Source organism: Chiloscyllium punctatum, chromosome 11 (assembly GCF_047496795.1).
Source record: "Chiloscyllium punctatum isolate Juve2018m chromosome 11, sChiPun1.3, whole genome shotgun sequence".
Lineage (NCBI taxonomy): Eukaryota > Metazoa > Chordata > Chondrichthyes > Orectolobiformes > Hemiscylliidae > Chiloscyllium > Chiloscyllium punctatum.
The window spans coordinates 99,102,383-99,129,684 of NC_092749.1; the positions used below are offsets into that span (position 1 = coordinate 99,102,383).

The 27,302-nt window shown below is 41.9% G+C and overlaps 1 protein-coding gene across 2 annotated transcripts in view; it reads left to right on the forward strand.

The window, feature by feature from the left end:
* taf5l (TAF5-like RNA polymerase II, p300/CBP-associated factor (PCAF)-associated factor) overlaps window positions 1–13,213 on the forward strand; it is a 39,911-nt gene extending 26,698 nt beyond the window's left edge. Inside the window, exon 5 of one of the 2 annotated variants that reach the window (XM_072581400.1) lies at window positions 8,011–13,213. In XM_072581400.1, the coding sequence (XP_072437501.1) occupies window positions 8,011–8,802 (792 nt within the window). In that variant the 3' untranslated portion in view covers window positions 8,803–13,213. The remainder of the gene's footprint in view (window positions 1–8,010) is intronic. The other variant, XM_072581401.1, reaches the window with a different exon arrangement.
* The last annotated feature ends 14,089 nt before the right edge of the window (window positions 13,214–27,302 follow it).

The following is a 27,302-nucleotide window of genomic DNA, read 5'->3' on the forward strand; positions in this document are numbered from 1 at the left end:
AGGGACAGACCAGGTAACAAAAGGTCATTCAGTTTAACCTTGTTGATTTGATTTATTTATTGTCACATGTATGTAAAGTGAAAAGCTTTGTTTCTGAACGGTACAGGCAGATCATAGTAAGCAAGGGCATGTAGATCATAAGGTGGGAAAGAAAGCTTAGACAGTGGCATGCAGGGTTACGTTGCACAGAGCGTGCGCTGGGCAAGTTCAACATTAACAAGATCAGCATTATTTGACGCTAGAGAGTCCATTCGTCAGTCTAACAATGGGCAGGAAGAAGCTGTTTCTGAACCTGCTGGTGCACGTGTTGAAGCTTTTACCTGACTGAAGAGGTTATCGGAGAGTAATACTGGGGTGGGATGGGTTTTTGATGTTGGCAGCCTTTCCACGCCAATGAGCATGTAAATGGAGTCCATGGGTGATGAGGAAGTTACTAGAGAGAATTCTGAGGATAGAATATACCTGCACATAGAGACATGGATTGTTTAGGGGTAGCATTGACTTGTTAGGGAAGGTCATGTTTGTCGAATTTGTTTGAAACTTTTACGGAAGTAACCAGGAATTCTGATGAGGTTGATATATTTTAGCAAGGCTTTTGATAAGGTCACTCATGGTCGACAGGTCAAGAAGGTAAGAGCCCACTGGCTCTGAGACAAAGTGGCACGTCTGATCCAAAATTGGCCAAGAGGCAGGAAACAGAGACTGATCGAGGGATGTTTCTGTGACTGGAAGCCTGTTTAGTAGGGTTGCACAGGACTTGGTGCTGGGATGTTCAGTGTTTATGATGTTTATTAATGATTTGGACTTGAATGTAGGGAATATGATCAAGAGGTTTGAGGATGACATGAAGATTTAGGATGGTAAATGGGAGAGGTTAGCCATAAACTGCAGGGTGTTATCAGAAGGCTTGTCAGCTGGGCAGAGCAGTGACAGATGGAATTCAACCTGGAGAATTATTGGTTATGTACATGGGAAGGTGAAGGATTAACATAGAAACATAGAAGATAGGAGCAGATTGAGGCCTTTCAGCCCTTTGAGCTTGCTCCACCATTCATCATGATCATGGCTGATCACCCAACTCAATAGCATAATCCTGCTTTCTCCCCATAAACTTTGATCCCATTTGCCCCAAGTGCTATATCTAGCCACTTCTTGAATAGATTCAATGTTTCAATGTCAACTACCTCTTGTGGTGAATTCCCCAGGCTCACCTTTCTTTGGGTGAAGAAATGTCTCCTCATCTCTGTCCTAAGTGGCCTACCCCAAATCCTCAGACTGTGACCCCAGTTTCTGGATGCACCCAACATCGGGAATACCCTCCCTGATGTTCCATCTATCCTGTCTCGTCCTGGTAGAATTTCATGTCTCTAGGAGATTCTCCCCTTCTTTGTCTGAACTCCAGTGAAGGTAATCCTAAGCTAGTTAATCGCTCCTCATACATCCCCGGAATCAGTCTGGGAAATCTTTACTGTACTCCTTGCGCAAGAGCAAACTTCCTTCGAAAAAGAGACCAAAACTGCACACAATATTCCAGGTGTGGTCTCACCAAAGTCCTGCACAACTGCACCAACACATCCCTGCTCACCATTCGCTGCCTTTATCACCTGCTGCACCGACATGCTTACCTTCAGCATCTGGTGCACAAGGACACCCAGGTCCCGCTGCACACTCCCCTCTCCCAATTTACAGCCATTCAGTAGTAACTTGCTGCCTTGTTTTTGCTTCCAAAGTGAATGATCTCATTTATCTGCCATTGATTTGCCCACTCAGCCCAACCTGTCCAGATCATGCTGAAGGATCTCCGCATCCTCGTCATGGTTCACCCTCCCACCCAAGTGGGTATCATCTGCAAACTTTAAGATGTTACATTTTGTCCCTTCATCCAAATCATTAATATATCTTGTGAATAGCTGGGATCCTAGTACCGATCTCTGTGGTACCCCACTAGTTACTGCCTGCCAATTTGAAAAGGGCCCATTAATTCCTACTCTCTGGCTCCTCTCTGCCAACCAGTTTTCTTTCCATCCCATGCGCTCTAATCTTGCATAAAAATCTCTTATGCGCGATTTTTCCAAACTCTCAAAGTCCAAATATACCACATCGACTGTCTCCTCTTGTCAACTCTACGAGTTACATCTTCATAGAATTCCAATTGATTTGTCAAGCGTGACTTCTCTTTCATAAATCCATGCTGACTCTATCTGATCCTGCCACTGCTTTCTAAATGCTTGGCTATAAAGTCCTTGATAATGCATTTGAGAATTTTCCCCAATACTGATGTTCGGTTTACTGGTTTATAATTCCCTGTTTTCTCTTCAGCTCCCATTTTGAATATTAGAGTGACTTTAGCTACCCTGCAATCTGCAGGGACTATTCCATATATGGATCATACTATGAATGGTAAGACTCTGGAAAGTACTGAAGATCAGAGAGACCTTAGTGTGTACACCCACAGATCTCTAAATGTAGCAGGCCAAGTGGATAAGGTGGTTAAATACATCATTTGGGTTCCTTGCTGAGTACCAACTGAGGCATAGAACACAAGAGCAGGGAGGTTATGCAGCAGCTGCTTTTACGGTTGGCAAGGCCATGAATGGAGTACTGCGTGTAGTTATGGCCACCGCATTAGAGAGACAATGTGATTGCACTGGAAAGGGGTGCACAGAAAAGTTGTCAGGATGCAGCCTAGGCTGGAGGGTCTGAGCTATGAGGAAAGATTGGACAGGTTAGGGTTTGTTTTCCTTAGGGCAGCAAAAGTTGAGGTTTATGAGATGACAAGGGTCATTGATATCATGGATAGGATGCACTTTTTTCTTTCTTTAGGGTCAATAAGTAGTGTTATGAAGATGTGGGTGTACTGTATCTTTAAGAAAGTTGAAAGGTAGCAGAACTACTTAACAGCATGGTGGCTCAGTGGTTAGCACTGCTGCCTCACAGCGCCAGGGACCCAGGTTCGATTCCAACCTCTGGAGAATGTCTGCATGGAGTTTACACATTCTCCTCCTCGTATGCGTGGGTTTCCTCCCACAGTCCAAAGATGTGTAGGTCAGATGGATTGGCCAGGCTAAATTGCCCATAGTGTTAGGTGCATTAGTCAGAGGGAAATGGGTCTGGGTGGGTTACTCTTCAGAGGGTCAGTGTGGACTTGTTGGGCCAAAGGGCTTGTTTCCACACTGTAGGGAATCTAATCTAGTCACCAAGTGTTCTGAACAAGATATAATGTAACCTTTTGGTCCAGCAGCTAGCGTAGCTGGTTGCCTGGAGACAAAAACAAACTTGAATTAGGCCAATTAGTTTAAATTATACACCAAAGAATGCGAACCTCCAATCAAGTTTGCATTTAGTATATTGACAATATTAAAAGCAAATGACACAATCTGATGCTTTGGGGGTATAAGACCGGGGAAAATTGAACAGTTGTTGCTGCTTTAAATTAAGTAGGAGGGTTTCCCCCGTGACGTAACATTAGGGGGTATAGATTTATAAGGTAGATGTTGGGGAAAAGTTAACATTATTTGCCTGGAAGCCATTTTTCTGATTCGGCTGAGAGTTCCATTTTGTGTCCCCAGCCAGAACTTTGCTGACTCTGCATTCCTTACTATGAGGTCATGTGAAAGGTTGTCCTTATCTTCCTTCTCAAGATAGTGTCTCCTCCCTTTGCTGAATGATCAGCGCAGGCTGTAGAACCTGTCAAGCTGACATAGACTTTCCAATTAGTCCCCCTTCCTTCTCTAGTTATTGCCTCTTCATAGTCATTCAGCCAATTAGGGATATCTCTGCTTTAGTGTTAGCAATCTGTGTAACTAGAGCAGGTGGTGATACCACTTGATCTGTCCACTTGTGGAATGCATAATAGTGCTTTAGTTTTGAACTTAATGACTAACCTCTAATTTAGTACCAACTTGTAAGCATGCCAAACTGTGTAATTAACGGTCAGATCCAAGCTGTTTTCTCTCTATAATCCTGTAGTACTCTGATGTACTTCGGAATAACACCGAGCCACAATTAGGACGGTGAATTCCTCATGATATATTGTGTAATAAACTAATCAGTTCGTAAGGTCCGAGTCTCGAGAGCTTTCTCCAACAGTAGAAGACTAAGAGGAGAGCGGAGATTATTTTTATTTTACTTGTAAGGTGATCGCAGACTGGAACACTACCTATAAAGGATGTTTGAGTCAGAAAATCTTATCGTATTTCAGCATTATTTATAAGTTCACTTCCATTACCATAGCCTCCAGAGGTATGGGCCAAAGGTTAGAAAATAGGGTAGTTATAGTTAGATATTTATTGACTGGCACTGATGTTATGGGTGAAATGGCCATCTATTGTGCTGTAAATGTTTGAGTCTATGTAGCCTAATCTTATGCCATGCGTTTTATTCATTCGTGGAATATGAGTTTCCTTGGCATTTAATGCCCATCCCAAATTATTTTTGAAAAGGTGCTGGTCAGCTGCCACCTTTAACTGTTACAATCCGTATGGATGTATTTGCACCCACACTGCTGGGCAGAGAGTTCAGGATTTTGGCCCAATGACAAGATATTTCCAATTCTGGCTGACATTTGATGATAGAGGGAAGCTTGGAGATGACGTTTTTCCCATCCACCCATTAGCTTTCGGTAGAGGGTTGAGAGGTGTCTTTCTCAGTGCATCTGGTAAAAGGTAACTCTTCAGCTACACTCTGCCGACAGTAAACTAAGTAGTGGGTGAACTGCCAGGCTGCTTTGTGCTAGGATTCCAGTCTCTGGCCTGTAGACTTGAGGTCACCAGTGTGGTTTATGTACCAGGCAGCAGAGTGGCTAGGAGTCTTTAATCTGAATATTAAGTGGAACAAGTCAGTGTTATTTTGGAGTCACAGCAGAGTTTGATGATTTACATATGTTTGAGAATTGACTCCAAATGAGTACAGGAGGTGAAGGGACAAGATGACTTCATTTTCTTGTTGAGTCATCCTCCATTTTCTGATGGAGTTGACCAGGGCAAGTGATAAATCTGCTCAAGACTCTATAAATTCCTTCACAAAGCCAAAGACATACCGTGACCTGGTGGGCCCTGTGGCTATTTATCAATAGTGACCACATAATGGGATATGTGCTGATGTGGATTTATAGCTCATTGACCAGAGAGTTTGTTATTTACTGATTTAAGAGGCTTCTCTGGGGTTGCCTAGAGTTTAACAACTTCCAAACAAAGATCTTTATATGGACTGGATTCCCTTTTCATTGCTTCTCAGCAGTCAAGACTTGTATGGAGCTGATAACTCTGCTGATTTTGTGTGAAAACATGCAGAATGCAGGGTTCACATATACACTAGGATATGGAAAATCAAATCTAATATTTCTTTTGAAATGATTTAATAAACTAAAGGACTAAACTAAAACTGAGCGTTAGGGTTAAATATCTTGGGTCGTTGTTTTTTTGTGTGAGAATAATTTCCTTTCCTCCCCTTCTCCACCGGTTCTTCCTGACATGCTGCATATGAACAATATTTTGTCTGTGTTGCAAATTTCCCATGCTTGCATTATTTGCAGCTGTAGAACCCACTGGTAAAAATATGAAACCACTGTGGTTAGCTCTCTTCAAGATCGTGGCTTTGGTGGGAAAAGCAGCATAAGTTGGGGCTAGTGTGCCTAAATTATGTGCTTACCTCTCTGAAAAATCAATGCGTAATTGTATGATTCGAACATCAATGGGTTACCAAGTGTGTTAACTTTTTATAATTGAGGCATAATGCAAATTGTGTTCACTGTGTTGCATTTTATACACTCTGCCCTTACGTGGTGACGTCTGGGTATGTTCCATCACCTTCTGGCATGAGTGCTCTGTTATAAACCATGTCTTCTTGCACAGTTCGCCCACAGCTGTTACTCCACATCCTTTTAATTCTCCAAGGTTTGAATCCCCTACCATTTTGTGGAGGTTGGCACAGAGGAGAGAAGAATGATAATATCTTAGTTATATTTTAAAATACGCACTTACTAGTTGTGGAAGTGTTGAATAGATTTATTTGAATCGATTGATAAATTAATGTAATGTCACCTTTACCTTGGCTGCAAACAATCTGGTCTCCATAGCTGGGGACTTGCTGTTCCCACCCTGTAGTTGGTACTTTCCGTGGCCCCCTGTTCCATGGAATGCACCATCTGTATCTTCAGGTATTTGCTCCCTGACGTATGGAGCGTTTTTACAGGGGGCAGGGTGGGAAGAGGTGTAATCTAGGTAGCTGTGGGAGTCAGTCGGTTTATAGTATACGTCTGTGTTGAGTCGGTCGTCCGAGATAGAGATGGAGAGGTCGTCTCAAACTCCTCCTTCCTCTTCCTAGACCTCTCCCTCTCTATCTCGGACTAACGACTCCCACAGCTACCTAGATTACACCTCTTCCTACCCTGCCCCCTGTAAAAACACCAGCCCATATTTCCAATTCCTTCGCCTTCGCTGCATCTGCTCCCAGGACGAGCAATTCCAATACCGAACAACCCAGATGGCCTCCTTCTTCTTCAAAGACTGCAATTTCCCCTCTGACGTGGTTGACGATGCTCTCCACCGCATCTCCTCCACTTCCCTTGAACCCCGCCCCTCCAATCGCCACCAGGACAGAACCCCACTAGTCCTCCCCTACCACCCCACCAACCTCCAGATACATTGGATCATCCTTTGTCATTTCTGCCACCTCCAAACGGACCCCACCACCAAGGATATATTTCCCTCCCCACCCCTATCAGCGTTCCGGAAAGACCACTCCCTCCGTGACTCCCTCATCAGATCCACACCCCCCACCAACCCAACCTCCACTCCCGGCACCTTCCCCTGCAACCGCAAAAAATGCAAAACCTGCGCCCACACCTCCCCCCTCACTTCCCTCCAAGGCTCCAAGGGATCCTTCAATATCCATCAGAAATTCACCTGCACCTCCACACACATCATTTACTGCATCCGCTGTACCCGATGTGGCCTCCTATACATTGGGGAGACAGGCCGTCTACTTGTGGAACATTTCAGAGAACACCTCTGGGACACCCACACCAACCAACCCACCGCCCTGTGGCTGAACACTTCAACTCCCCCTCCCACTCCACCAAGGACATGCAGGTCCTTGGACTCCTCCATCGCCAGACCATGGCAACACGACGCCTGGAGGAAGAACGACTCCTCTTCCGCCTAGGAACCCTCCAACCACAAGGGATGAACTTGGATTTCTCCAGTTTCCTCATTTCCCCTCCCCCCACCTTTTCTCAGTCCCAGCCCTCAGACTCAGCACCGACTTCTTGACCTGCAATCTTCTTCCCGACCTCTCCGCCCCCACCCCAACTCCGGCCTATCACCCTCACCTTAACCTCCTTCCACCAATTGCATTCCCAACGCCCCTCCCCCAAGTCCCTCCTCCCTACCTTTTATCTTAGCCTGCTTGGCACACCCTCCTCATTCCTGAAGAAGGGCTTATGCCCAAAACGTCGATTCTCCTTCTCCTTTGTTGCTGCCTGACCGGCTGCGCTTTTCCAGCAACACATTTTTAAGCTCTGATCTCCAGTATCTGCAGTCCTCACTTTCTCCTCCCTGACGTATGGAGGCATTTTAACAGTCTGATGTGCAAGGTTGGCACTGTACTGTTTTCCTATAGCATTAAAACATTGTTTCTACAAGTGCGCAGCTCCCAAGTCCAATTTACAAGGATCGTTTACAAAAGGTGAACTGTTTTATTGCCTCCTTGCTTTCTTTCTTGCTCATTGGAAGCTGACTTAGGAAAGGCACTTGTGTATGTCATGTCCTGAATGTTCATTTAGTGTACACGAGAGCAAAAACAGAGGACTGTATAAGTGTGTGTAGGTGACCCTTGCATCAGGCTAATTTTGCCATCATGCTGTCAAGAGCAGTCTAAAACTCTTTAGAGGAGCATATTTAAAGAGAACATCTTTGCTGCTTGCTTACACACTTTATTGAAATTTACTGTTAATTATGTCATTATATCGATGTTATTCATTGCTTTTGCAATTTTTTTTCCCAAATGCAGGTGGAAGATGATGTGGGCAGTGAAATGAAAATCCTACGAGGACACTGTGGGCCTGTGTATGCTACCAAGTTCCTCTCTGATAATTCAGGACTTCTGTCTTGTTCGGAAGACACAACAGTCCGATACTGGGATTTGTGCAGTTTCAAGAACACTGGTTTGTATCAAGGACATGCTTATCCCATCTGGGACATCGATATTAGCCCCTTGAGCCTTTACTTTGTGACTGGGTCACATGACCGGACAGCAAGACTTTGGGCACTTGACAGAACGTACCCTCTACGCATTTACGCAGGCCACCTAGCAGATGTAGACTGTGTTAAGTTCCATCCAAATTCTAATTACATAGCCACAGGCTCAATAGATAAAACCGTGCGGCTCTGGAGTACGCAGCAAGGGAATACTGTCCGTCTCTTCACAGGACATCGGGGACCTGTGCTGGCATTAGCTTTCTCTCCTAATGGAAAGTACTTGGCCTCAGCAGGTGAAGATCAGCGACTAAAGTTGTGGGACCTTGCATCAGGTACTTTATTCAAAGAACTGAGAGGGCATACTGACAATATAACTAATCTTGCATTTAGTCCCGACAGCAGTTTGATAGTTTCTGCATCTGTGGATAATTCGGTCCGTGTGTGGGATATTCATAACACTTATTCAAATTCACTGGTGGATGGTTCCTCCAGTGAGCTGGTGGGTGTATACATGGGACCTACCAGTAACCTTTTGAGTGTGCAGTTCATGGCCTGCAATCTGGTCTTGGTTACTGGTGTTGCACAAGAGAAAAAGGAACAATAAGTGGACAAGAACAATTCCTTCTGTTTAATTAGAAGCACCCAGATAAGTAAGCCGTAAGAGGACCAGATGTGTCGTGAATGTACCTGGCCAGCTTGCTGTGGAAAGACGTTTTGAGATTATACCTCACTGGCTTGCTTTGATCACACCTTGCAGCTAAATACATCATCTGTTGCACAATCTTCCCTGTAGTTACATAGGAATGAGTGATCCTATGATTGGCACTGGGACTGGTGTTGGTGGTTCTTCCCTTGCCAAGCCTTGGACATCTGTTTGTTGCTCCATTCGCAGTGCTGTGCAAATTCATGAATTGCAGAGGTTCTGGTCAGCATGTGAGGTTAAGACACATGCCTGCACCACTCATATTGCCATTACATTCAGAATGTCAGCCAGAAATTGTTCTGATGTTAGCTGCCATTTGTCCAGCTGTAAAATGAATTATACCACTTGTACACAGTCAGCCAAAAGGTGACTGGAATGTTTTTGCTGTAATTTATTTAGTCTGATCTTGGGTTGGCAGAACAAACAAAATCCTGGTTGAAATTTAAGTTCTTCTGTTACACTGGCCTAGATGTTTAATTCTTCAATTTTCTGGCAAATACATTTGTATGGCAGAAATTGATTATGTTTCATCTGTAAAGTGGTGTACTCAATATCATGAAAGGAATGTGAGGATTTGAAAAGTACTTCAAGATGCAGCCAGAAGCCTTTGGAACACAATGTGAACCTTCAGCTTTCGGTCTCCTGAAAAGCGTTCAGTATACATTTTTGTTAAACTGCATATTAAACTCTGTTTCACACAATCAAATAAATCTGGTTCCTGCTCTCCAAATCCAATTTGTAGTTTCTGAATGCAATATCAATTGCTAGTTTTTTTTAAAACCAGTGATCAAGATGTTGTGTTTAGAAGTAACACTGAAATTAAAATAAACTTTCATTTGTATCATTGTATATTTACCCATGTGGCTTTGACATGTTTATCAACACAAACAGAATCTTCAAGTAAAGTTGCATATGAAAATGAGTAGGCCTTTTGGGCCCCTTGAGCCTGCTTAACAAGGTAATGGTGATTTGATTATTCCACATTTGCCTGCCTTGAAGAAGTTTTCCTCCTCTCTCTAAAAGAATCTCAGGGAGTCCCTCTCCCACTGTAACTGATTTTGCTGCTCTTCTGATGCTGCCTGAACTGCTGTGCTCTTCCAGCACCACTAAACCAAAATCTGGTTTCCAGCATCTGCAGTCATTGTTTTTACCTATTCCACATTCCTGCTGACTTACAGTAAACTTTCACCCCCTTGATAATCAAGAATCTATCTACCTCTGTTTTGCTTATATTCAAATGCTGCTTCTACTGTCTTTTTTTAAGAGCATCCTTTGTGAGAGAGCGTTTTGCTTTGTCTTTGTCCTAAATGGGAGGCTCCTTATTTTGAAACAATGACCTCTGGTTCTGGATTCTCCCTCAAGAGGAAACCTGATCCCACAGGCACCCTGTCAAGATCTCTCAGGGTCCATGTAGGTTTCCACTTCTTTGAATACAAAAGCAACCTGCCCTACCTTTCCTCAGGACTGCTCATCCTTCAGCTCTTCATCAATTCTAACTTTTCTGAACTGCTGGGAGACTGATACTGCCCACATACTCTGATTGCTGTGTATAACTGAAGCATTACATCCATTTGTGTTCCATTCCCCATAGCAATAAATGAAAACATTCTACCACCTCTCCTAATTGCTTGCATACTCACCTTTTGCGATTTGTAAACAAGAGCACCCAGATTACTCTGCATCTGAGTTCTGCAGTCTCTCAGTATTTAAATAATATTTCTTTTTATTCTCCCTGTCAAAATAGACAGTTGCACCTCTTCCCACCTTACACTCCATTTGCCAGATCTTTGTCCTCTTACTTATCCTATTGAGTATCCTCCTGTCCCCTTCACAACTTTTCTGCCTATCTCAGTGTCAGCAGCATCAATATCTTTGATCCTTTTATCAGAGCCATTTACGTAAACTGTAAAAAGTTGAAGCCTCGGAACCAATCCTTCTGGCACACCACTCATTCCATCTTACCAACCAGAAAATTGCCCCTTGACCTGTGTTCCCGTTAGCTAACCAATGTGCAATGAGCTTTTGTTTTCCGCAGTGACATGTGATGTGGAACTCTCAGGGCCTTCTGGAAATTTTAAGGACAGTATATCCAGCAGCTCCCCTTTGTCTACAGCATGTTACTATTTCAAAAATCTCCACTAAATCAATTGAATCTGATTTTTCCATTTCACAAAACCATGTTGACTCTGATTACGGTGAATTTTTTAAAAGAGCGTTTCTAGAAAATGTTTCACAGTTTCTAATGTGTTCCCTGTTACAGATGTTAAGCAAATTTGGTCTGTAGTTTCCTGCCTTCAGTCTGTCTCCCTTTTTGATTAGAGGTGTTACATTAGCAATTTTCAAATTTATGGGGCTTTCTCCAAATCGAGTGGATTTTGGCAAATTGAAAGTAATTTACCAAATATCACGGTAGCCAGTTCCTTTAAGACTGCAGGATGATACCTGGGGTTTTGTCAGCCCACCGCTCCAACAATTCACTTAGTGCCATTTAACTGGTGATTATAATTTTCTTATTCCTTCCTCCCTCTCAGTTCATGATTTACAGCTTTTTCTGGGATGTTACTTGAATTCTGTATAGTCAAGACTGATGCGAAATACCTGTCTAATTCATCTACTATCTCCGTTTCTCCCTTATCAAATCCCTAGGCTCACTTTTTATTAGCTCTATTTTGCTTTTTTTTTAAAAAAAAATGTCTTCCTGATTTTATACTTGTAGATAGCATTCTCTCTATTCTAATTTTTCTCTCCTTATTGATATTTTAAGCACTTGCTGTTTTTATATTTTGCCCAGTCTTCTGACTTGCTAGCCATTTTCGTGCACTTACATGCCTGCTGTTTTAAGTTTGATTCTGTCTAACATATTTAGTAAACCGCAGATGGGGTGGGTCATTCGAATATTTTTTTGTTTTGGCATGTGTCTATTCTGCATGTTATGTAATTACCTTAAATATCTGCTTTTGTACCTTTTATTGACCTATCTCTTAAAATATTTTATCTAGCTGTGCTTTCTTGCCCTCCCCATCAGTGCCTTTATTTCAGTTTAAAATACTGGTGTTGGATCCTCTTTTTATCTTTGCGAGTGTTGACTAATTGGATGCTGGTGTGCAGATATCTTAAAAGTTGTCGATTGTTCCCTCACTATTGTCTTCCTGCTATAAGTTCAACTTTTTTAAAGTGGAGGTACAGGAGAAAAGTGAATTCCACGTTTCCATTCGTGATAGTACCGTGGTGGTGTCGCTATTTAATCATAGCCTTAGATGTTCATGAGGGAGACAGTGGTAGAGTTATAGCGAGTGGAATTTGAACTTAATTTATACATTTGCCATTGAAAGTCAGTCATGATTGAGACTAAGAAACTGGCAAATTGTCGTAGGGAAAGAAATCTGTCATCTTTTCCTGGTTTGGCCTACATGTCATTCCAGACCTGTAGTAGTATGACTGGTGGTAATAGTAGCTGAAATGGCTTAGCAATTCACTTTGGTTCAAGGGCAGTTATCAATGAGCTACAAATGCGAACAATGATGCATCCCCTGAAAGAATAAAGAACATAGTTTATATCTAAATATTGGATTTTTGGATGGGCAAAGTTGATGGGAGATGTATAGAGATTAAAGTTTTGTTTTATATAATAGATGGTCTGTCAGGTCTAAGAAACATCTCTAAGCATGTGTAACCTGAATTAAATAGCATGCCCAAGAAATTGCACCAAAATTACTTTGAAGGGTTCTCATTAAGTAACCTAACGTGTTTGCTTTAGTGAGCATCTTTTGGAAATCCAAGTACATTACTGGTTTCCTATATCCTGCTTGTTACCTCTTCAAAGAATGCTAATAAACCTGTAGGCTATGATTTCCCCTTTGTGAAACGATGCTGACTGTACTTGATTTATATGATGAATTTCTAAATGCTCTGCTATTACATCTACTTAACTCGAAGCCTATTTAATTTTAATTATTAGCCTACTTTTCCTTGTGTGAAATGAAAATTAATTTCTGTTTTAATTAAGTTGCTGTTTTCATAAATGCTGCTAGATAGAGTTTTATTGTACAAAATGTAACTGTAAATTGAGCAGTAACACCAAGCAGTGAAAGTAATCTGTCAATATTACCTCTTTTGTCAGTTTGAATGGATCTGTCTTCGTGGGCTAAAACCATTGATTTACATTTTATTACACTTTTTAAAAAAAAAGTAGTCTGGAAAAATGCAATGCTAGTAGTTAGAGTCATAGAGCTGTACAATGTGGAAATAGATCTTTCTGTCCAACTTGTCCACACTGACCAGATATCCTAAATAAATCTAGTCCCATTCGCCAGCATTTGGTCCATATCCCTCCAAACTCTTCCTGTTCATATACCCATCCAGATGCCTTTTAAATGCTGTAATTGTACCAGCCTCCACCACTTCCTCTGGCAGCTCATTCCAAACATGCACCACCTGTGGAAAAAGTTACCCTTTGGGTCTCTTTTAAATCCTTCCCCTCTCACCTTAAACCTATGGCCTCTAGGTTTGGACTCCCCCATCCCAGGGAAAAGACTTTGTCTAGTTATCCTATCCATACCCCTCATGATTTTATAAACCTCTAAGATCCCCTTTCAGTCTCTGACACTCTAGGGAAAACAGCCCCAGCTTATTTGGCGCCTCCCTGTAATTCAAACCCTCCAACAGCGGCGACATCCTTGTAAATAATTTTTGGAAAAAAAGCGGAGGAAATAAAGACTCACCTTGTGATCACTGGATGACTCAAAGCATTTCATTGCCACTTAACTGGTGTTAAAGTTAAAAGAGAGTGTGTTGGTTATACTGTCCACCAGCATCTGTGGGGAGAGCAAAGAGCAAGCATTTCAGGTCCATGACTATTCTATTTAAAGGTTAAAGAGTTGAACTGTCTGCATCTGGAATACTCTGCACAGTATTGATCCTCTTTATTTAGAAAACTTGGAAGCACTTTATTGGACTAATACTGGGAGTAGTGGAGTTGATTTCTCAAGGAAATTTTCAACACACTGTTATCCCCTGCAGTTTTAAAGGATAAGCGATGAACCATGCGAGATCCTGGGGCGTCTCGACAGGGTAGACATAGAGACAATGTCTCCTGAATGGGAGAATCTGGAACGAGAGGTCACTACTGTTTAAAAATCAGAGGTAGCTCATTTAAATCTGATTAATATGCCTCAGAAAAGATGTCATCTTGACTTTGGAACACTCTTCCTGAAAAGCAGAGTCCATGAGTATTTACAAATTAGAGGTAGGTACGTTCTTGTTAAGTAAGGGTGTTATCAGAGGTAGGTAGGAATGTGCGTTCATCAGGCCTGACCTTATTGAGTGACATAGCAGACTGGAGGGTCTAAGTGGCCTACTCCTGATTGAAATGTTCATGCGTTGACCCTGTTTCTCTTCCTGCAGATGCTGCAAGAAATTTTTCAACTTTTGGTTTTTGTTTTTGTTTGGATATTCAGCACCTGAACCATTTTAAGATCTTGCAAGGGGCAGTTGGACGTTTCATGATGTAGGAAATGCCAGTGGCCAGTTCGCACACGGCCAGTTCCCGCAAACAACAAAGTGGTGCTAGTCAGAATATCTTATTTGTGATGTGGTTTGAAAAATTTGCAGATGAGGATGACTCTCTTCCACACTCAGGGTGAGCCAGTACGTGGCTGTACAGACCGTTGGGGGCTGCTGTAGGCTCTGTTATACTTGGGGCAGAAGGTGTTCTCGGGAAGGGGTGGACGGGCATTGGTTGGAAGCGCGCTCTGTTACCTGTTCTTGCCTGGCTTCTGTTTTCTCCCAATGGGCAAGTCTCGAGGTGCTCAGCGCCTTCCCAAATGCCGCTCCTTTTGAAGAATAAATATTGGCTGACACACCAAAGATAACTGTCTTTATCATCATCCACATAGTGCCACAGGGTTTCTTTTTAGATCGATATGAAAGAGAGTACAGGGGACCCAGGTTTTAAATCTCATCCAAAAGATGCAGTCTTTGAGATTAAGAATATGTAATTGTGAGGATTAAGCCAGAGATAGTTATCCTTTTTTTGCATTGGATTGTCATCAGCAATATCGATTTCACTGTGTGGATAAATTCCTAATAGCATCTTGAGCAAATGTTACTCACGTCTCTGCATTATGTTTTGAGGTCACAACCCATTCCAGAGACGAGAACAAATAATCTAGGCACGAACATGGGAGTGTTGCAGTGTCTAAGATTGCAGACCTAATATTTTGAGGAGAGATGAGTGTAAGTTCCTCTGGCACTGTTTGAAACCAGTCAGGATGTTATCACCAATGTCTTGGTCCAACTTTATCTGATATACTGGCACCTAAATGTGGATTATCTTATTGTTTATACCTTTTTTTTGTGTGTAGGAGCATGCTGTGTGCAAATTGGCTGTCGTGTTAGCTTCTACAGTGACTACTCACATTTAATTTGCTGTGAAATACTACGACTTCCTGAGATTTGTGAAAAGGTCTGTATATGTGCAATTATTTCTTTCAAGCCATTCCCAACAACAACAGTCTCACCTCGGCAAGGTATTTTAAAACCAGTTCTGCCAATTCTCACAGGCTGTCTTTGTCAAGAACAGCCTATGTCCACTTCTGTGTAAAAGGTACATTACTTAATTCATTCTTCAGATAAGGATGCTGCAGGCAAGATGAACATTTATTGCACACCCCTTGTTGCCTTGAGAGGTGATAATTTATCTGTGCGGTTTCGTGTGTCATTTCAGAAAGCAGCTAAGAATCAGCCAGTTTGTAATGGGACTAAAATGCATATCATGGGCCAGACAGATGTAGGGCTTCTAGTTCATTTCTCTACAAGATATTGGTAAACCGAGAAGATTTTCACAAAATGCCAACAGCTTGAAGTTCACATTTAGAATATACCAGTGTTTTAAGTTTTTTTTAAAAAAAATCATGGTCTACTATGATCCCCATAGTGAACCTGTAAACCTAAATAGCCAAAGGTACACAAATGGAAAAAATTACCATTAAGATTTCACCTTTTTTTAACACCAGCATAAATTAAGTAATATATGGGTGACATTTCAAACAAAACGGTAAATTTTACTTTGTCGTTGGCATCATAATGTGTCTTAAGTAACTTACAGTAACTGCTAGCGGAAAAGTAAATTGGTTTTTGTGCTTGGAGTGGCTTTTATTGTCGAAGAGCAGAGAGCTCCTGAGCTACTGGAGGCCTGAAGGCTTCTCTATCTTGGTCATAGCCCCAAGTTGTTCAGCTGCCTGAGAATCACTCGTAACTCTCAGCAGGCAGAGAAGGCCTTTGTCATTGCTAACTCGTATCCAGTCTACAGACCAATCAACTGCTTGTCAATCGCTGAATCTCCGTTTGTACACCGTCTCAGTTGGCTCCAGCTCAACTCAAACTACACTTCAACCGCTGCACTTATGCGCGCAGCGCTTGTAATGAGTGGCAGGTTACCTGCATTTTTAAAAATTGCAGTAATCCTTCCTTCTGGCAGCTCTTGGTTTTTGAAACAATTCTTCTCCCTCCAGCCACAATTAAAAATTGAGAAAAATATAAAGATGGGATCCTTACAACTGGTGGATATATTGCATCTGAGGTTTTCTAGACTTGGAGAATACCAATAAGGCACACATCTAGAAGCTGTCAGGTGACACAAGTCCTAATAGGAACTCCAATTTCTAACAGTCACAGTCTGGCCGTTTGTTCTATACTCTTGGCTCTCTTCCTTGCCTATGGTATTTGTGTGGTTTTTAGCATTCCATTCAGCTTGGCCACGCATCTCATCTCCAAAAGCTTATGGAATTCTTTTATCCTTACCAAACAGGAAGTTGAGAGTTCTGCGTGCTCCCAACACCTTGCTGCAATTTAGTAACTGTGTCCTGTTTTTTAGATTAGATTAGATTAGATTACTTACAGTGTGGAAACAGGCCCAACAAGTCCACACCGCCCCGCCGAAGCGCAACCCACCCATACCCCTACATTTACCCCTTACCTAACACTACGGACAATTTAGCATGGCCAATTCACCTGACCTGCACATCTTTGGACTGTGGGAGGAAACCGGAGCACCCGGAGGAAACCCACGCAGACACGGGGAGAATGTGCAAACTCCACACAGTCAGTCGCCTGAGGCGGGAATTGAACACAGGTCTCTGGCGCTGTGAGGCAGCAGTGCTAACCACTGCAACACTTCCTTTTTTTTTCTGGGTCTAATTGCCCTCTGCCTCCAATGTGCTTGGTGCCTCTTGTTCCCCTTTGTATCTAACCATACAACTTTCCTCTAAATTTCCTATTGGCCATACTTCCAAGTCATGGGTTGCTAGGTCATGTGCACCAATATTTCTTAATATCTAATTACAATTGATCTCTCAATGTAAATTCCTATGTTCTTTCTAAAATATCCTTAAACTTAGATTTCACAGAGGTTAAAAAAATGAATTTTCCTTATTGTATTGTTTCTGCATCAAGGGTTGTTACAATTCAAATTTGTTAAACACACAGTGGGATTTTTAACTCCATTATTTTCTTTTTAATCCAGGTTCCTGGTTATTAGTCCAGTAACAACCACTAATGCTTCTACCTAGACAATTATTCCTGTTTGTTCTTGTAAAAGGAAGTTTCCTGGATATTGTTAGCTTCTAGCCATATTTCTCTGCATTGACAGTCTGAATCTATAACAATATTTCAAATCGCTGATGGAAACATACACTCGTCTGTCCTCAGACCTGTGTACGCCCCTATCTGAAAGCAATGCTATTATTGTCAATTTCTCATTCCTTTTCAGAAATGTTAATGCTTATAGCAGGATATCCTGTTATTTCCAGGTTTTGCAATCATTCCCCATTGTTCTGATCTGCTCTGATCATGAAGAAGCAGGGAAGGATGGTGTTATCTTGGTAACATTGTAACAACTGCATCCTCTATCGCAACCCGACTGCTTTTCTGAGTTCGAAACCTCAATGTAGGGAAGTCTCTTGAAGTATCACTAACGTTTCAGTTACTCTTGTTAATGGTCTATGACTTTTCTGTGAGTTAGATTTTTCAGAAGTGACCACCTCCTCTTTCTTGGTTTTTTGTCAAAGCGTAGAAAACGTGAATGTAGAACAGGAACTTAGCCACGTACAGAAGCGTGTGACCTAATGTAGTAGACAAAAGCAAGTGGTATGATCTAAGGTTGACTGCTGTAAATGGTTGGAGTTCAGAAGGCAAAGAAATTAAAATGGGACAAAGTTCTGCCCCTGCTCATTGTCCAAGGGTGCCCTACCCTGGCCAGAATTATGTTTGGCTATTTGATGATGGTCTTCCATAACCAAAGTATCTGTTGAGTAATGGTTTCCGGTAAAGTCCTGGAGGCATAACAATAATAAATTGTAAAGTATGAGTTGAAGCTAAATAACATGGATAGGATAAATAGGTAAGGTATTTTCCCTGCAGTGGGCGAGTCCAGGACTACAGGGCATAGGTTGAAGGTGAGAGGGAAACATTTTGAAGGGGCCTAAGGGGCAACATTTTTACACAGAGGGTGGTACGTGTATGGAATGAACTGCCAGAGGAAGTGGTGGAGGCTGGTACAATTACAGCATTTAAAAGGCATCTGGATGGGTATATGAAAAAGAAGGGTTTGGAGGGATATGAGCCAAGTGCTGGCAAATGGAACTAGATTAGGTTAGGATATCTGGTCGGAATGGATGAGTTGGACGGAAGGGTCTGTTTCCAAGCTGTACATTTCTATGACTGAGGTGGAAGGATGGTTTACAAAGGTACGAATAGTGGTGGTAGGCCATTTGGCCATTCAAGCTTGTTCCATCACTCAGTATGATGATGGTACATCCTCTATTTCAATCCTGCAGTCCTGCATTCTCTCCATACTCTCGGTTGCTTTCAGTATCTAAATATTTATCAAGCCTTTTCCTGCCATAGCAACGTGGCTCCATAACCTTCTGTGGTAGAGAATTCTACAGGTTGACCATCTTGAGTGAAAAAATGCTTCCCCTTCCCAGTCCTCAATGGCCTAGCTTATTCTGAGACTCTCAACCAGCAGCAAACATTATCTCTGCATCTCGTCTGTCCAGCCCTGTTAGAAGTTTACATCTTTCAATCAGACCCTATCACATTCTTCTCAACTGTAATGAATACAGTCAACACAGCAAAAGAGTTGACGTTTCAAGCATTTGCTCTTCATCAGACATTCCTGATGAAGAACTGATACTCAAAACTCTCATTCCCCTGCTCCTCGGATGCTGCCTGACTGGCTGTGTTTTTCTAGCACCACACTTTTTGACTCTGATCTCTAGTAGCTGCAGTCCTCACTTTCTCTCTGTAATGAATACAGGCCCAGTAAAACTAATCTTTTCTGATATCACACAGTTCTGCCATCCCAGTATCAGTCTAGTGGTCCTCTGCTGCACTCCCTCTTATGGCCACTATACCCTTTTTTTTAAATGAAGGCAAATCAAGCTGCAAAATGACCTACCTTTTACTTGTCTCCTTCTACTGAGTCAATCCCTGCAGAAATCCTTCTTGTTTATAGTTGGATTTTGATTTGGTTGACTGTTTGAAAAGAAGCAAGTTGTTGAAATGTCACTGTGTTGCCTTATTACGACCTGAATATGATCTATTTGGTTAAAGCTCCAGAGTAGTCATGTAAAAATGCAATTCCTACAGTGCTCAACACTTGCTACTCTGGAAGGGAATCCGGATTTTCAAAGTGCGGGTCAAGAAGGCTCTGGGGTGAGGCCAGGATTATGACCACATTTCAAAGGGTGTCTTGAAGCTTAGCCTTAAAGGGGCTGGACAGCTCACAAAATGAGCTGAAAAATGTGTTACTGGAAAAGCGCAGCAGGTCAGGGCAGCATCCAAGGAACAGGAGAATCAACGTTTTGGGCATAAGCCCTTCTTCAGGAAGAAGATTCCTTAAGAAGAGCTCATGCCCGAAACGTCGATTCTCCTGCTCCTTGGATGCTGCCCTGACCTGCTGCGCTTTTCCAGCAACACATTTTTCAGCTCTGATCTCCAGCATCTGCAGTCCTCACTTTCTCCTTGAAGCTCACAAAATGAGCCAACATCCCTGGTGACACAAATTAACTTGAATAAAATGTGGTCTGATCATTTTAACGCCCTTGGCGCAAATCACTAAAGGCAAAAGTGAATACTGGAGATCAGAGTCAAGATTAGAGTGGTGCTGGAAGAGCACAGCAGGTCAGGCAGCATCCGAGGAGCAAGAAAATCGCTGTTTTGCCTGAAAAACTGCTCCTCTGATGCTGCCTGATCTGTGCTTTTCCAGCACCACTCTAATCTTGACGCACATCATTAAAGGGCTGCAGTGAGGAGGAAATACAGAACCTAGCTTCTGCTATGAACTAAGGCATTCTATCTGGGCAGAGACTAAAAGCATTGAATGACATTATTTTTCACTGCCTTCACTATTTATTTTAATAAATGTTCTCAGCTGGATTTTGTTCCATAGGTTTTTTTTATCCCATTCTTTTGTATTACTGTATTCAACGTTAATTATAGAAAATCTCCATTCAGTCACCATGAGCCAGCACACAGTGGAGATTTGCAACAAATTGCAGCTTCTTCAAATCATGTTCCTGTGTCGTGTTCTAGTGCTAAAGCGATCAGAGGATTATCATGATCCAGGTCTTAATTTAAAATCCAGCACTTTGAATATCACTCGCAATCATATATACTTTAATCTGCCTGTTCAGATGTGCTTTGACAACCCTCTGGAGCAGGAGGAACTTGTACCTAAATCTCCTGGCTAAGGAGTAGGGACACTACAACACGAGCACATGAAGAATTGTTACTAGGTGTTTTTAATCAATTTGTTCAGAAATGCTGTGGTGTATCTCCTGGAGGTGACACATGGGATTTGAACCCAGGCCTCCTGGTTCTAAGTTAGGGACACCACCACTGCACCAATAAAGTCCTGATACATCCAAATCATATCCTGTCTTGAACAGTTTTCAAATTCATTGAACTCATCTAATTATTCCAAATTCAATGTAGCAGAGGAACAGTGCTGTCTGACTTTATAGTGAGGATCTACACGCTAACTAATCCCAGTATCAATGAGGCTTGGATTCTCAAATCTCTCCTCACCAAATTGATTATTTCCTTCGTTAATTTCTTTTTCCAATTGCTGTTAACCAGAGTTTATCAATTTGATTGAAAAGCAACAAGCTTTTCACTTGGGCTGGGGAGTAATGTTATTGTGTTTGGAGGCAGGGAGTGTACTGAGGGTGGTATTCAAGTTCCCTACTGCCTTTCTGTCTCCTTCAGATGTGGATGATATCCCCCAGCCTCTGCACCAGTTGAGGCCCTGAAGAGGCTGCTGATGGTCAGGCAACTCTTGATGGTTGATTGTCCATCCCCAATCCAGAAAAGGCCCACCAAAGGCCATTTAATACCAGCAGGAGGCACTGTAGGTTCTCTCACCAGCTCTCCAGACAGCAGGTGCACCTTCATAAGGTAGCTCGCTTCTCACAAACAAATTGGCTACAGCTATTTCAGCTGCCAGTACATTGAAAGCTCAGCAAACGGTTGGCAGGGTCATAGCCTGCTCCTTCATCCTGATGAACCACCTGATGAAGGAGCAGCGTTCCGAAAGCAAGTGCTTCCAAATAAACCTGTTGGACTATAACCTGGTGTTGTGTGATTTTTAACTTTGCATTTATGTAGAACCCTTCAAGTCATTGTCAATCTCTTTATGGCACTGAGACACAGTCTGGGCACTGTTTAGGATTTTAAAAAAAATTCAGTGTCATATACTTTAATTGTAATAAAGTCACAACACAGTCTAATTTGGTTGTAGTTTGATGTAGGCAGATTATTTGAGCCTTTTTTTAATTAGACATACATTCCGGGTTGACCTGTGACATTACTTGCTCAACTCGCCTGATCCAGGTGTTATACAACCCATGCCTTTTTGCTTATGTCTTGCCTCAAGTCAAAGATTACCCTCCTCACCCAATAAGAGTCTTATTTTCCTGTATTCTCTGCAAATCAATGAGATATGATCAGTATAGGATTGACACCAATGGCAGATTGAGTACAATGACTAGAATTAGTTAGCACAAACTGAGCTCTTTTGGTCAATCATATTATTGTCAACTCATCAAATCTGTCTCTTTCCCTACAGATCTATGAAGTTTTCCTTGTAGTGTCTATACTGCTACATTCAATAATAACTTTGTATGTTACTATTACACTGCCCCCTCAGCCAGTACATTTATCGATAACTCACTGTCTTTAAAAATTTCCCTTCTGCTCATCAATCAGATTAAACCAGTTTCCTCTCACTATTGATCTGCCTGTCCCTATCTGCTGTCTTCATTACACACACCAGTATTAAATCACCCCTTAGATTTCTCTGCTCCAACAGTTATCCGCGTTTTATTTACTCCCCTGTCCTTACTAAAATCACTCTTCCCTGGTACCATTCTAATAAATCTCTGCATCTTCTCCCATGCTTTGATATTGTTCCTAAGCTGTGATGTCCTGAGCATTAATCTGTGTTTATAGATTCACAGGATTGTTTTGGTGCAGAAGGAGGCCATTCAGCCCATTGTGCCTGCACTGGTACTGTGTGAAACGTCTGAAACCGAACCTTCCAGCTCAACGAGCAAACCTACATTCAGAACTTCAACCTGAGCTACAAATCTTCTCAAGACTCACTAACTGGTACTATCTCCTGGTCGCAATCTCCTGCTCCCACCCCATATTCCTGCACACCATAAGTAACCTTCCAATGAATGCCTCAATTGAATCTGTCTCAGCAACATTTCCACGCAGTGCATACCATAGACTTGTAACTTAGTGCGATTTTTTTTTTCCTCACGTCACCCTTGCTTCTTTTGAATGTCACTTTAAATCTCTGCCTGTCATTCTCGTACTTTTAACAAATAGGAACAGCTTCGGCCTAACGACTTCTTTCGGCCTGCTCGTGATTTTGAAAACCTCGATCAAATCTCAAACTTGAATACAATCTGACCGGCTGCTGGTGTATCATTGCCATAGAAACGCTCCATCCAGTCAAGTCAATGTTTGCAACGTTTGTAGGCCCGAGTTCACTTTAATGATAGTGTGGAGGAGTGGCACGATGGCTCAGTGGTTAGCACTGCTGCCTCACAGCACCAGGGACCCAGGTTCAATTCCAGCCTACGGCAGACTGTCTGTGTGGAGTTTTCACATTCTCCCCGTGTCTGCGTGGGTTTGCTCCAGTTTCCTCCCACAGTCCAAAGATGTGCAGGTCAGGTGAATTGGCCATGCTAAATTGCCCCATGCTAAATTGCCCATAGTATTAGGTGTATTAATCAGAGGGAAATGGGGTCTGGGTGGGTTACTCTTCAGAAGGTCGATGTGGACTTGTTAGGGCCTGTTTCCACACTGTTTTAGATTAGATTAGATTCCCTACAATGTTCCAAGATGTGTATTTTGTATTTACTTTCTTCTGAGAAGAACTATAATGCTGAACTTTTACCTTATCTCTTTATTTTTCTACTTTTTAATCTCTGATTTTGAGTCTAGGTACCTTGTACCTAAGATGGTACTGTGAATGGTGACATTGTACACTTTTCCCTGTATCCATGTACTTAAGTATACATGACAATAAAACCAAATGCTAATTCCACAGAGAAGGAAGCCAGCATCATCTTCAATAGTTGATGAGATGACTCTCCTTCACTGCAATCCTGAAACTGTGTTCTTCAATGATATCAGAGAATTTTTTTTCTCTATATACTGTACCCATCAGGGATTGGCTGATATCTGTAAGGAACAGGGGCTTCTCCTAATTGGATTGGATGAAACCAATGATGTGCAGGCCAGGTGAATTGGCCATTCTAAAATTGCCCATAGTGTTAGGTAAGGGGTAAATGTAGATGTAGATGTAGGGGTATGGGTGGGTTACGCTTCGGCGTGGCGGTGTGGACTTGTTGGGCCGAAGGGCCTGTTTCCACACTGTAAGTAATCTAATCTAATCTAATCTAATCAATGGGTGGTGATTCTCGTGGAGTAAAACATGAATTTACATGGTTTGTGAAGGTGTGTAGCTTAGGTTGAGGTTTAGGGTGTAGGTTTGCTCGCTGAGCTGTAGGTTTGATATCCAGACATTTCATTACCTGGCTAGGTAACATCATCAGTGGCAACCTCCAAGTGAAGCGAAGCTGTTGTCTCCTGCTTTCTATTTATATCTTTCTCCTGGATGGGGTTCCTGGGGTTTGTGGTGATGTCATTTTCTGAGGGGTTGATAGATGGCATCTAGATCTATGTGCTTGTTTATGGCGTTGTGGTTGGAGTGCCAGGTCTCTAGGAATTCTCTGGCATGTCTTTGCTTAGCCTGTCCCAGGAAAGATGTGTTGCCCCAGTCGAAATGGTGTTTTTTTTCATCCGTGTGTAGGGCTACGAGGGAGAGGGGGTTGTGTCTTTTTGTGGCTAGCTGGTGTTCGTGTATCCTGGTGGCTAACTTTCTTCCTGTTTGTCCTACGCAGTATTTGTGGCAGTTAATGAAACGTCTGGATCTCAAACCTACAACTCAGCGAGCAAACCTACACCCCATGAATTTATATAGTGCCTTTCACAATCTCTGGATGTTCCAAAGCAAGCTATACCATTTTTTAAAGCAAGGACACTATAGATTTTTGTTTTTAATTTCAAAATATTCTTTATTCATGTAAAGGAACTTTATAGTCACAAAAATAGTTTGGTTCTGTACAGTAGCATATCAAAGAAACAAACAGAGCAATTTTTAATATGTTCAAAATCAACTCATCAAGCCACCTTTGAAGACTTGTGTGTACCCAGGTATCTCTGTTCCCGCACCCTCTTTTCAATTGTATTGTTTAATTTATGTTGCCTCTCTTAAGTCACCAATCCAAAATAATTCAGCAGTATTTTGAACTCTGTAGTGGTTACTGGATTAAACAATCTGTGACCAGACCTATTTGTAACAGCGACAGATTGCACCTTACCTCCTGCAATTTTAAAATTAAAAAATTTGTAGCCTGCACATGCAGCCAATGGAATTATTTTAATATGCTGGTATTATCCCAGTTTCAATTAAATATAGGGAGGCTGGATGGAAAGCTCTCTGTGGAGGGGGGAGAACAGGTATTAAAATACAGCTGCAGTTCTCAGGGATTAATTTAGAAAATTGACAGCTGTTGCAAATTCAGGAGAGAACCAAGAGCTGCAAAACTCCTTCAGTTATGTTAAGAGTCTAGGTGTTGCCAAACCTTGTGTTGCCTTGTTACCAGGACTTGTAGGTTTTTTGGATACATGTCAGATTCTACTAGGAGCAAACAACCCTGTGGTTTACCTGGTTCAAGCCTTTCAGTTATCCTCAGAAAGCCTGAGTGTTTTCTGATGGTCCAATCAACCATAGCTCAGTGGGGAAATGACTGGCCTGTGTATGTAAGAATCTGGCTGTTTACATTGGCCAATATATTCTCTGTGGTTCAATTGCACTTTCAAACCTTTCTATCCCTCTGTTCATCCACCTTTTAGTCCTCTATCCTTGATCCATCTAGCCGCCTTTAGTTCACTGATGAGCATTTAGCCGTTAAGCCTGGCAGATGGCCTGATTTAGCCATTAAGCCTAGCGAGTTTTGAGAAGATTTGTAGCTCAGGTTGAGGTTCTGGATGTAGGTTTGCTCACTGAGGTGGAAGGCTAGCAGATGACCTGCTTTCTCCCAATGCATAGAGTACACAGCCACCATCTTTGAGTCCCAGGGTTAAACCTCTAGCTAATCTTAGGAAACGCCAATATTTCACTCTGATCAATGATGTAATGGAGAAAACCAGGATTAGTTTGAGATTGTTGTAATTAGAATCATGGCTCTTATGGAGGCAATCTTATCTATGCTAGCTTTTTAGTATCAAGCTAGATTCTGCCCACTGCAGTTAAATATCTTTTAAATTGTTATTGAATCTGTGTCCACCCATTCATTTCAAGTAGCATATTACAGATCATCACAACAACGAAATTGAAAATTCTCTCTTCCTGCACCTTCCCACCAAATTGTTTCAGATTAGTTTATATTGCTGACCTTATTCTTTCTACCGTAGTGAATCCCTTAACATTTCTTTGCCTTAAATTTCACCTGCCAGGTGTCTGAAAGACAGCATAGATAAAGGCTCTTTGGCCCATTGTGTCTGCACAAGTCAAAAATAACCACCTAAATATTCTAATCTCATTTTCCATCAATTGGTCCATAGCCTTCTGTGCCTTGGCATCACAAATGCACAGCTATTTCTTCTGTGTCCTCCTGAATGAAGTCTGTTATTTTGTTCCGTTTACTACCTTTGATTTTTGTGTTATCTTAAGTTATGCCTGAGGCGATCAATATATTTCAGTAATAACTTTTCATGTTTATAGATAAAGATGTAAATGCATTTCCGTTTAGTAGATTTAATCTGGGCTTGATACAGGGCGAGAAGGGGAGAGTGGAGTAATGAGGTTAGTCAGGGATTGAGTCAGGTGATGAAGAGAAAATGAGGCAGTGGGATTAGTGTGGGAATGATGATAAAGAACAATGGGGAGGGAGGAGAGCAGTATGATTAGTTTGGGATATATACAAGTCTATATGGAGACAGTGTATCAATGGAATTAGTTTGGGGATTGATATAGGGTGTAGGAAAGGCAAGAGTCAACAGAATTACTTTGGGTATTGCTACAAAGTTGTAAGGAGAGCAAGGCACTTGGATTATTTTTGCATTGATATAAGGCAATGGGAATATTCAGGATTGATCTGCAAAGCAAAATATAGGATGGGCTGAATGGCCATCTCTTGAGCTCTAAATTTCTGTGACTCTCTCTTGTGGATTTACACTACATCTAATGTTTAAGATAGGGTTTCCTCCCACAATCCAAAGGTGTGCAGGTCAGGTGAATTGGCCATGCTAAATTGCCCATTGGTGCATTAGTCAGGGGGAATGGGTCTGGATGGGTTACTGTTCGGAGGGTCAGTGTGGACTTGTTGGGCCGAAGGGCCTGTTTCCATACTGTAAGAAATCTAATCTAATCTAATCTAATCATGCTGTCAACCTATTCTGAAATTGGCGAAGAATAAAGTACAGAAGGAACCAGTTTGGTACTATCTGTTTTTTGTTGCTTATCCAATTAGTCCCACTCCCCTCCAAGTCTACATCTAAATCTCTTTTGAAAGTTGTCATTGAATTGGCTTCACCACCTTTTCCAAAAGTATAAGCCAGATCTTAATTCACATAATGACAGACTGGACAGCAAAAGTTTGACTTGAAATCCCTATTAACAGGCTTCAGCAAACATCTTTAAGAACAGTAACAGAAGTACAGGAAATAGCAAGTGATTGCATTTTCAAAGTAGGTGTTTATAAAATGTATATCGTCTGCAGAAAGAGAAGTTGGATCAGGCTTTAAAATTTCCCGGAGTAAAG